The sequence below is a fragment of the Misgurnus anguillicaudatus genome, chromosome 7 (genome assembly GCF_027580225.2).
Source record: "Misgurnus anguillicaudatus chromosome 7, ASM2758022v2, whole genome shotgun sequence".
Taxonomy (NCBI): Eukaryota; Metazoa; Chordata; class Actinopteri; order Cypriniformes; family Cobitidae; genus Misgurnus; species Misgurnus anguillicaudatus.
In genome coordinates this window covers 2,374,278-2,385,466 of record NC_073343.2, presented here as the reverse complement: position 1 = coordinate 2,385,466, position 11,189 = coordinate 2,374,278, and the positions used below count along the sequence as shown (strand labels likewise).

The 11,189-nt window shown below is 35.8% G+C and overlaps 2 protein-coding genes across 2 annotated transcripts; both read left to right on the top strand.

Annotated features, from left to right (window-relative positions):
* The first annotated feature begins 1,848 nt into the window (after positions 1-1,848).
* On the top strand, positions 1,849-4,880 carry manea (mannosidase, endo-alpha). Its single transcript, XM_055172742.2, has 5 exons — positions 1,849-2,014; positions 2,283-2,863; positions 2,947-3,056; positions 3,146-3,222; positions 4,017-4,880. The coding sequence occupies exons 2-5, from the start codon at positions 2,407-2,409 to the stop codon at positions 4,657-4,659; spliced, it is 1,287 nt and encodes a 428-aa protein (XP_055028717.2). The 5' UTR covers positions 1,849-2,014; positions 2,283-2,406; the 3' UTR covers positions 4,660-4,880.
* A 374-nt stretch (positions 4,881-5,254) lies between these two features.
* fut9a (fucosyltransferase 9a) lies at positions 5,255-10,088 on the top strand. The gene is made up of 3 exons (XM_055172743.2): positions 5,255-5,628; positions 8,379-8,459; positions 8,567-10,088. The coding sequence occupies exon 3, from the start codon at positions 8,575-8,577 to the stop codon at positions 9,652-9,654; it is 1,080 nt and encodes a 359-aa protein (XP_055028718.2). The 5' UTR covers positions 5,255-5,628; positions 8,379-8,459; positions 8,567-8,574; the 3' UTR covers positions 9,655-10,088.
* Positions 10,089-11,189: the final 1,101 nt, after the last annotated feature.

Genomic DNA, 11,189 nt, shown 5'->3' with positions numbered 1-11,189 from the left:
AATTAATCGCGATTAATCGCATAGGCTACAAAATAAAAGTTTTTTTTTCCATAATATATGTGTGTGTACTGTGTGTTATTATTATGTATATTTAACCACACACACATACATTTATTCATTTCAGTTTTTTATATGTTAAAAATTATTTAGGTAATACATAAAAATATAAATAAATATACATGAAGAGTTTCTTGCAAAACGAGATAACTCCGTTTTTTTTTTCTTCAGAAATCTCGTTTTTTGGTTGTGCATTCCAAATAACATCTATTCAGCTGCATTTGGTTTGTTTTTATTTAAACCTTCATAACTTAAAAAATACAGCTAAGTAGCACCATAAAATATACATGATAACATAATAATAAACATGTTTTGACAAAAATGTTAAAAATGGATTTATCTCGTTTGCAACGAAACTCTTCATATATACACTCACATGTAAATGTTTCTTAAATACATACATGAATGTGTAGGTATTTATAATAATCATATATTATGCAAAAAACCCTTTTATTTTGTATGCGATTAATCGCGATTAATCTTTTCTCAGCACTAGTTTAATAATATTGATTTGCGAGAAAGTAAAATTGTAACAATTGCCTATACTGAGATATAGATGGAAAAAATGACAATTCAAGTTATGTATTAGAATAAATCACAAAAACAATGTTTTATAGTGTCCGCATGCATATTTGGATGAGAGTTGGGCCAGTACATATTACAGTATAAGCATAACTGCACTTAATCTCACTTTACCCTGAAGGAACTGGCAAGCAATTGTATGAATTATCAGGTTGTCGCAGACAGCTCCTGCTTCTCCTTTGATTCTGGTCCAAACGAGCCATAATTTCACTGTTAGGTTTAAAAATAACCGTGACTGATTCTCAAAGGCGCAAAGTGGCACTGACATCAAAGTCCTCTTTATCGTATAAAATGAAGACCTTAAAATGCAAAAAAGCCTTGGTTCTGCATCTACATCACAAAGCATCAGTGAAACCTGTCACAGTGTGCATGTTGCACTTTGGAAAAGCATTGCCTCCAATATTGTCTGAGCTATTGAATGCGCTTCATACACAAAGAAATGTTTGAAATTTATAAAGCAGCAGAGTGTTAACAACAATGGTGTATTTGTGAAAAGTATTCTACCCTTTTTCCTTCTTAATTTAAATAGTATGTTACGTTATTGACATTATATAGCCTATCTGCCAATATATCTATATTGAAGGGGATCTACATCCTGTATAAGGGTCCTGCAGTCAGAAAATGTCTGGGATGTATATGTACATTATAACCATAATATCATCTTCCAGCATATATTCAGAGCATACCACATCATAAATGATGTGCATGATCATGCAAGTAGCCTTGTAGTACTATCCTTATGAATAATGCGCACAGTGCCCCCTAATGGATATTATTTAAATTGCGCATGAGTTAAAACAATTATTATAATAATAATAGTAATAGTAATAATAATAATAGCAATGATAAAAACGTTGGATAATTAATAAACAAAATATATTCGAATAGATATTTTAAAGATAAAACCACAAACCTTAAAAGATATATATTTATTTTGCATGTTCTGTCATCCTGTTACATTACATACCCACTGTCGCTGGACTGTACTGGCTCAAACTGGAATAGACAATGAGTAAATGAGACATGAGTCTTTTGCAAAGCATCTACTATCAGCCGCCGTCTGACAGCTGTCATAGCGATCATGTCACGCGCGGTCGCTCATGAATATTAATTAGAACACGTGACTGACATCTTACCAACCAACTAATGAATTATTCGTAAAGTCGCCTCCAGTCCAGTAGATAGCAGTAAAACTCGCTTACTCTATAAAGTCTGCAACTGCTGAATAAACAGCACTGAAGAAAAGCTACTGCTTGAGACTTCCGCATGAGTTTAAAGCTGCATTTAATTTACGATGTGTCAGATATAACTGCATTTATGCAATATACAGAAAATGTGTTTTGCGTCACGTGATGTCTGTCGTTCTCAAACAGAGGTAACGTCATGGCGCTGTTTATTGTTTGTTATGACTTGCTTGCTTTATTTATTGCAGTATTAGGTTACACTCATAAATGAATATGCTTACGTCTGAAGCTTGTGTTCCTTATATTAAAAGTGGAGGATTTGTGTAGTCAAAGAAGTTAGTGATTTGTATATGTAAAACAAGTTGTGCTACCTACCAAGTGTCTTGTTAAGACAGCACCTCATTCTGCCTAAGTTACCTCAACTGCAAGTTTTATAGAAATTGTTTTGTGTTTTTACAGCTGTGCATGCATTCCTGAAGATGAAGATGATGAAGAACATTCATTGAGGGTTTGAATTTAACGTTTTGTACTGCCGTTGTTTAACATGTGTCGGTGGAATGAACTTTGACCAATTTGTGATGTAATGGCAAGGTTTAGGCGAAAATCATGTTTTGTAGTTATTGCTTTAGCTTTGGTTGTTTTTATAATACCAGTTATTCTAAAGTCTATGAATCCAGAAGATAACAGTTTTGCCTTAAGACTCAATCCGTTTTCAAGAGCATCGGATCAAGGTATCAGGCGACCAACTTCGGCTGAAAGCCTGCTGAAGAAAATGCAAGAGTTCCCCGAACCAAATTATAATGTGCATGCATTCTATTATGCATGGTATGGTAACCCACAGTTTGACGGAAAATATATTCACTGGGATCATCCAATTTTACCTCACTGGGACGCAAAAGTGGCTTTATCTTATCCCACCGGAAAACACAAGCCTCCTGATGACATTGGGACAAATTTCTATCCTGCGCTGGGGCCATACAGCTCCAGAGATCCATATGTTTTGGAGGAACACATGCAACAACTGCGTATGGCTAGTGTTGGTAAGAACCTTGCTTGCAACAGGTATTTTGCATACATTTATTCATCTTTATCTATATGCTTTTCCTATTCTTGATTATTTTAGGTGTTCTTGCAATTTCATGGTATCCACCTAATATGAAGGATGACAATGGTGAAGAAATTGATGGCTTGGTGCCTTTGATTCTGAATGCAGCTGAGAAATATCATTTGAAGGTGTTGTAGATACAGACAGATGGAGTTTTGAATTATTTAAAGCTTTTGTATCAGCATTTGTATCGCATTTGTTTTTGTGTTTTTCCCAGGTTGTTTTTCACATTGAACCATACAAAGGACGTGATGATGTAAACATGCATGAAAATACTAAATATATTGTGGAGAGGTAAGTTTAAAACATTTCATACAGTTTTTGCTGTTTATTTATATCGTTAGAAAAAAAGGTTTTAAGCTTTAACTAAAGTTTCAGTTGGATTTGCATTCCAACTTGGATTTAAGATATTTCTATGTGGTGTTTTTAATAGCTTAAAGACAAACCATGTGCAAATTCATCATTTATTACCCACAGATATTATTTATCCAATATATCTTAAGATTTCTAAAGACATCTCATTCCAACGGTTTAAAATCGCCTTGGTTTGCTACATCACAAACACATTCAGTGTGTAATAGTCTTAACCTGCTAACATCAGCGGTTAAAACATGCATTGGAAACCGGTAGTTGTGTATGAAACTACCGAACTTAGCATACATTTACGTGTACAAAAGGATGCAGTTGGGGACTAATTCGCATATTCATATCAATGGCCTGAGCTGTGCGGTTGAGTAGAGGCGGAGACTAATTTGCATATTCATAGATTCATGTATACTAAATGAGGGAATTACATTTAAGCAATTTTAAAGCATGTAGAAATTACTGTCACAGGAATTTTTTTACATATGCTATTATGATGCTCAAAGATGAGTTTTAAGTGTAAAATTATCATCTACAGGTTGACTTTGTTAAAAATAGTGTTCATAGGGTTGTGTTTTTTTCTTACCTGCCCATAAACCGAAAGAAATTAAATTAATTTTACAACATACATTTCACAGCTTTTATACAGCTTATAAGCATTAATTACATTTGTGATCTACGCCCTTGCCTGCTTTAATAAATTAAAACAAATATATTTGTTACAGGTATGGAAAGCATCCTGCTTTTTACAGGTACAAAACAAACAAAGGCAAGTTTCTTCCCTTGTACTATATATATGATTCCTACATAGAAAGTCCAGATGTTTGGGCACAGCTACTAAAGTCGGATGGTAAAAACACCATCAGGAACACACCATATGATGGCATCTTCATTTCTCTTCTTGTAAACGAGGGACATAAACAAGACATACTGTATGCTGGATTTGATGGAGTCTATACATATTTTGCAACCAATGGTTTTACCTATGGTTCCTCGAATCACAACTGGAGATCCATTAAAAGCTTTTGTGATTATAATGACTTGATATTCATACCAAGTGTAGGCCCTGGTTACATCGACACTAGTATTAGGCCTTGGAACGCCCAAAATACAAGAAACCGCATTAATGGGAAATATTACGAAAATTCTTTTAATGCAGCACTGGCAACACAGCCACAGATCATTTCCATAACGTCTTTCAACGAATGGCATGAAGGATCGCAAATTGAAAGCGCTGTCCCCAAGAAATGGGGAAAAACTGTGTACCTTGACTACCTTCCTCACAAACCTACAATTTATTTGGAGATAACGAACAAATGGGCCAGAAAGTTTCGTGAGGAGCAAAAGAAATGGCTGGAGTTGGAGTAAAAAGTCTTTAAGCGATACTCCTAAAAAAAAAATCAATATCGGTCTCAGAAGTACTTATTAGGGCAAGGTTTGATTTCTTTAAGTTGTGTGCTTTTTTTTAACTTTGTGTTTTATAGGTTTTTGCCCATGTCTAGAAAACTTAGATCAGTCATATTGCACATAAAAGCTGTAAATAAAATGTGGTCTTGCTTTGCACTACAATAAATTAAGGAATTAATTAACTTATTGTTTGTTTATTAATTATTTAATGGTAATTAACAAATGAATTGTTGTTAACAATAAATTATTAAATTAAATGAATATTGATTATTTGGAATTGCTGTTGTTTCTTTACATCACATGACTTTACATACACACGAATGCATTTAGAAATCATTTTAGGATTTGTCTATTTAATGCATTCTGGCATGCATTGGGCTGCAAAGCAATGCATTTACGCAGCAAGGATGAACAAAGGAATAATAATCCTTTGTAGAGCACACATAATCCAGTCTAACGCCACAGATACATGTTTTGTTTCCCAATCCTTACTTGTTTAATGCATTCTTATATTAAGTGCACACACTTAAATCCATGTGCATGTTATGCGTATAAACTGCACTGGAAAGGTAGCCTGGCACGTGCGGGGAGGGGGCATTATTCTACATCGCATCACACGGCGTTACATGGCGTCTTCTCCAGCGACGCACTTGCACATTATTACTGTTTTATACCCATAGGCTCTGTCATGTTTTGACTTGCAGGCACAGATTTCGAGTCTGTCATCATTGCGGACACACTGCAACATGCACTGATGCGCAGGCGAAGGCTATGGGTTCAGGTACATCCTGGTCCTGGCGAATTATTTATCAAATATTACCATCATCGGAGATATTTCAGCACCGTACAGATATGCGAGGCGTGTGGTATACGTTAAATAAATGAAGGACATGATGTGGCTTTCCATCGAGAATGACTGCATATGAAGAGGTGAGCTGAATTATTTACTAAAATTAGGATACCTGTATGTTTTCATATGTTGCACCGCTGTGTAAATATCATGCACGCATTGCATGCACCTTCATTTTTCATTCATCTGTTGGGGGATTTTGGGGTTGCAATAATTAAACATGGCACGAGCGCAGGGACGTTTTCTTCTCCTTGGAGTACTGCATGCGTCGCTTTGGATACAATGCGGTTTTGCTAGGGAACGCGCGCGAGATGCGGGGACATGGAAGATGATGGAGGTATAGCGATATTCAATTTCACGTAGTAATATGTGATTTAAGATGACCTTCATTATTGGTGAAAGCATATTTCACCTTGCATGATATCAGATCCATATGTTTTCAGATCCTTATTAAATGTATTAAAATCAAATCAACATCATTGATAAATTATTAAGTATACCGGAGCTCACTACTTCAACGCATTCAGATATCAAATAGATTTGCCGTCATGTTTATGCTTTATTGTTCTTCATTCTCTATTTGCCTTTATTTATTAGATCTGAAAACTCAGCCACGCAACTAGGCTGCCCCAAATACATCACAATACATTTAAAACAAAATGCCTTCCTTTCTTAAAGACACTCAGTCAAGGCAAAAACATGCAACCTAGTTTACCTGTAGGGTCACGCATCCCTTGTAAAACGCGTATTGTTAGGCAAAAACATGTAAAGCAATGTAAAACATGTAAATATTTACAGCTAATGTAGTGAAAGGCATCCAACTCCTCAGGTAAGGTAAATTCAGGTACATTTTGACTGTCAAAGTGTCCCAATAGTTTACTTTGTCACACACAATCAATGGATCATCAGGACCTTTCATACCCAGAGGTGGTTGGGAGAGGTGGATTTAAACAGCCAATTAAAGCAAATTAAAAAATATTTTATGCATATACAATAATTCAAACCTTCCCTCCATTGATGTGACTGTTATGACCTCAAGACTAAATTAAAAAGGAGAGTAGAAGCTTAATCTGCACATAAATATCATTTAAAGGTGAGTTTTGTTTTGTTATATATGTCACAAATGCTATTAATTTAAAACATCGCATATTTGTTTACACGTACGTCGATTAAAAACAAACCTCAAAAATGGGCATGGCTCATTTCGCCACCATAATACCAGCATGGTGCAAACATACTGTAGCCTAAACACACATGATTATGGACCAAACGAACAAGTTGAAACAGGTGTGTTAGCCTATAGGACAACATCCAAAATATGCAATGTTGGGAGAACTTTAAACAAGCAGGACTTATGCACAAACTTCGAGTAATCACATATTTTATAATATATTAAAATGTAATTTTCAAGTACCTTTACCTTCGGTCAGAACATCACACGGCATGCGCTCTGTCAGTGCTTCCACAGAAATTCGCGCGCTTGTACGATTTAAAATGTAACGGTCGAATCTGTTAATTACTGTGACTGACACTGCTGTCGAATACTTCAATAAATAAATTGCAGTTATTTAACGCAGTTTAGGTCAATGTAATGTTCATTCAGGGTTTTAAGTTAACTTAGGTTATCTTAAGTTGTAACTTGTATAGTCGTAGAATTTAGGTTCTTAAATTTAAGAACACAAATTCTTATACCTGTAGGCTATATTGCCATTTTAGGGGGTATAGCAATAATGCCATGGTTTAATTCAGTGATTAGCCTATGGGTTAACTATGGTATAGGCCTATTTGTAGTAAAAACCACAAACTTGCATAAACAGGAACCACGGTTTAACCACAATATTTGTATTCATGGCATTTCAAATCAATAATAATCGATCCACACACACAAAAAAAACGTGTTACTATAATAAAACCATTGTTAAAATTTTGAGCTGTAACTGGTTTTTAGTAATGTAGAACAAACTTAATCTAGATCAGGCGTCTTCAACTTTTTTGTGAGCAAGGGCTAAAACAATCTGGAGTGCTACTTTTTTGAGATAGTCTACTCAAAACCTTTTTGTTTTACTTTGATTTTATTTTATTTTACTTGTTAATATGTTTATCATTGTTCAAAATGTTAACATACATAAAAGAAGCCAAGCTAATATAAAAATTATGTAATATATTAAAAATTTAGGTTAATAGAATGTGCTTTGGCAACTCACAATCTCTGTGCTGATTTTCAACTGATTTAGTTGATGTGCATCTTGTTGCTGTTGTCCATTTCACTGAACTTGTGCTACAACGCTGTAAACTTACAATGGGTTGTAGAAAGATAAGTAGATAACCCAAATCTAAGTTAAGGGAAGCCATGATTTACAGCCTACCCAATATAAAAACTTAGTGGTAACCAAACAAGAATCTTAAAAGATCTGTTCTGTGCTGAGAAGCAAAGCTTAGCTGGGTGAATTACAAACATTAGCTATACCATAAATATACCCGTTTAGGTTTTTAGGCCTTTAGATTCAATTATCTCCTGATATCCTGAAGATGGCAGTGTTCCCATACACAAACCTTGACCTTATTGTGTAAAACTGAGTGTGTTTTTCTGAATGATTTGACATCAAATGCTTATAAATAAAACAGTTGACCATGACCACGGCACTCTTTTCTATTAAAATTCCTTTATTGTCCCCGAAACGCATTGAAGAGCTAATTTAACTTTCGGTATGTGGCTAATATGAGAGTGCATTAATATGCTCTCTGTATTGTTGGACATTGTTCACTTGATTTTGCTGTTAAGTGACCTGCTCAATCTGTTATGCTTTCTTATGAAAACCTTGATGAGAAGACCTATGGTTTTAAGTCTGACGAAAAGAAGACCCTGCAAAATACAATCATTGTACTCTCTGGATAAAAGCAAATCTATCAGGTAAATTATTCATTTTTAAATAGTTCATATTGCATTCGCTAAGCATGCATAACAGTTTTGTTTTTGTGCCCTTCTGTTTCCTCTGTTCCTTTATGTTCACATCAAAGGCCAGAGCATGCCATCTACACCAACATCCAGAATCCTACGACCCCTCCTGCTTGGTACTTTTTTACTGGGATGCTTTGTGACTTTATTTTTAATGTACATCAAGCCATCAACGAGCTGGCTGTCAGGTCCCATTGAATCAGAAACCTCCACGGCCAAAGTGAAAAGCCTCCTTACCAACAGAAGTGAACAAAACCAGACCACAGTCCTGGTCTGGCTTTGGCCTTTCGGAGAAACCTACGATCTGAACGTCTGCAGCTCTTTGTTCAACATCGATGGCTGCTTTGTCACCGCCGACCGAAACCTTTACAACAAATCCGACGCCGTCGTCATACATCACAGGGACATCACCAGCGACCTGTCCAACATGCCACCTTCGTACCGTCCGACCTTGCAGAGATGGATTTGGATGAACTTTGAGTCGCCATCGCATTCATCCCAGTTACCTGGTATCGAAAACCTGTTTAATATAACCCTCAACTATCGGCAGGACGCTGATATAGAAGTGCCTTATGGATCGATCGTTGCAGCCCAAGGAGAGGAGGACTTTGTGCCACCCAGCAAGAACAAGCTGATCTGCTGGATAGTCAGCAATTGGAACCCAGATCACGTAAGGGTCAAATACTACAACGAATTATACAAGCACATCGAGGTTCACGCCTACGGACAAGCTTTCGGCGAGTACATTTCCGACCAGGACTATTTTCCGACAATTGCGAGCTGTAAATTTTACCTGGCGTTCGAGAACTCTGTTCACAGAGATTACATCACTGAGAAATTGTACAACCCACTTTCCGTTGGTACGGTACCTGTTGTGCTCGGACCCCCAAGAGAGAACTATCAGAATTTTGTGCAGGGAAATGCATTCATCCATGTCGATGACTTCCCGTCTCCAAAAGAGCTGGCCGATTATCTCCTGTTTCTTGACAAAAACGAAGAGCTGTACCTGAAGTACTTTGACTGGCGTAAACACTTTAAAGTGAAAAAGGCATATTTTTGGGCAGAACATACATGTCTGGCTTGTGACTATGTCAGACGGCACAATGAGTACAAGGCAAAGAACAATCTTGATAAATGGTATTGGGGATAATACACATGTTGGTCTCTGAACTAGGTTGCTTGACAGAAGGTTCATGTAACTTAATTTAAATGAGGGTCTGTTGTTAGCATTTGCAAACAATTGACTTTATTTTTGTAAAATGCCCCAAAGTAGATCTTTATTTATTTTAGCCTCGATTATGTTTACATGCGTTAATACCGAGCCCCTAAGGTGACATTGGAGTAAAAAAATCTAAAGTTTAGTTTCATGTGCTCACGTGAAACCTTCATGTGCTCACGCGAAACGTTCATGTGCAGAATTTTTTGTTTAAGTTTAGTTTTGCATACTCATGTGAAACTTTTGCGTGCACATGTGAAACTTTTGCGTGCGCACTTAAAACTTTCGAGTGCGCACGTTAAAGAGAAAGTTTCGCTTGAGCACGCGAAGGTTTCACGTGAGCACGCGAAAGTTTCACGTGAGCACGCGAAAGTTTCATGTGGGCACGCGAAAGTTTCACGCGAGCACGCGAAAGTTTCACGCGAGCGCGCGAAAGTTTCACGCGAGCGCGCGAAAGTGAAAAGTTGGATCAACTTAAAAAATAACTTCAATTGGTAACACCTAAAAAAAATTTTTTTTCAACCTATATGTTAAATTTAAGTTTAAAAAAAAGTACATTTTGTTGGTGTTACCAATTGATCCACCTTTTCACTCTTAACAGTGTGTTCTGTATTCAAATCATAGATTTTTTAGAAATATTAATAATTATTATTTCTGCTTTAATCTGCATTATTTTGCATTTTATTTTATGTATATTTGTGAAAAGATGAGATGACCAAAATTAATTTAAATTCAGTACCATCATTTCATGCACCTACTGTAGGTACATCAAACTGAAAGTACCACTGATAAAATGTTTATTTAATAAAATGTAATGATATTTATGCTTTATTTATATTATCATTGGTTATTGTGTACATGTTAGTGAGTCACCTATGCAGTGTTTACAGAACTTATGTTGTGAAAAATGTTATTGAACTGGACTGTAAATGTATAATGTGTACAGTAATATGTATTTTAAGGAAACCTGCCTTTCATTTCCATGGTTTTGTATGGATGTTTTTTCACAATCATGTACTCATATTTTACCGTTTTGTCTGTGTTTGACCTAATCATCATAGTTATAAACATAATGTGACACTTTCATCACTTTTGCTATTGAAAAACAAACATGCCAGCAGTGGGGCATTGCTGATAATATTTCACTGCACTGTGTAACTGCTGATAATTTCATTGTTTATTAGCTTACATGGCTTGGATATGTATGTGTCAAGGTACTGTGGAGTTCTGTTTTTAAAATATTTAAGTCATATTAACTTTGTTTTACTGACAAATGTATTTTAGAAGATAGATGGTGCCATATTCACAGAAATGTGACTGACTGTATGGTGAGGTAGATCTTTCTCCAAAAGTTGCCAAATGCTTGGATGTTTGAGACAAATGAAGCTAAAAGCTTTACAACATTTATGTAAATTTGGAATGAAATATTGCCATCTTGCGTTTATCAGAAACCCTGCTTCAGTTTCAGA

Bases quoted from the DNA above. Each gene is read 5' to 3' on its own strand.
- manea (XM_055172742.2), top strand. From the start codon at position 2,407: ATGGCAAGGTTTAGGCGAAAATCATGTTTTGTAGTTATTGCTTTAGCT. The intron at 3,057-3,145 runs GTGTTGTAGATA...TGTTTTTCCCAG, and splicing joins CTGAGAAATATCATTTGAAG to GTTGTTTTTCACATTGAACC. The intron at 3,223-4,016 runs GTAAGTTTAAAA...TATTTGTTACAG, and splicing joins ACTAAATATATTGTGGAGAG to GTATGGAAAGCATCCTGCTT.
- fut9a (XM_055172743.2), top strand. From the start codon at position 8,575: ATGCCATCTACACCAACATCCAGAATCCTACGACCCCTCCTGCTTGGT.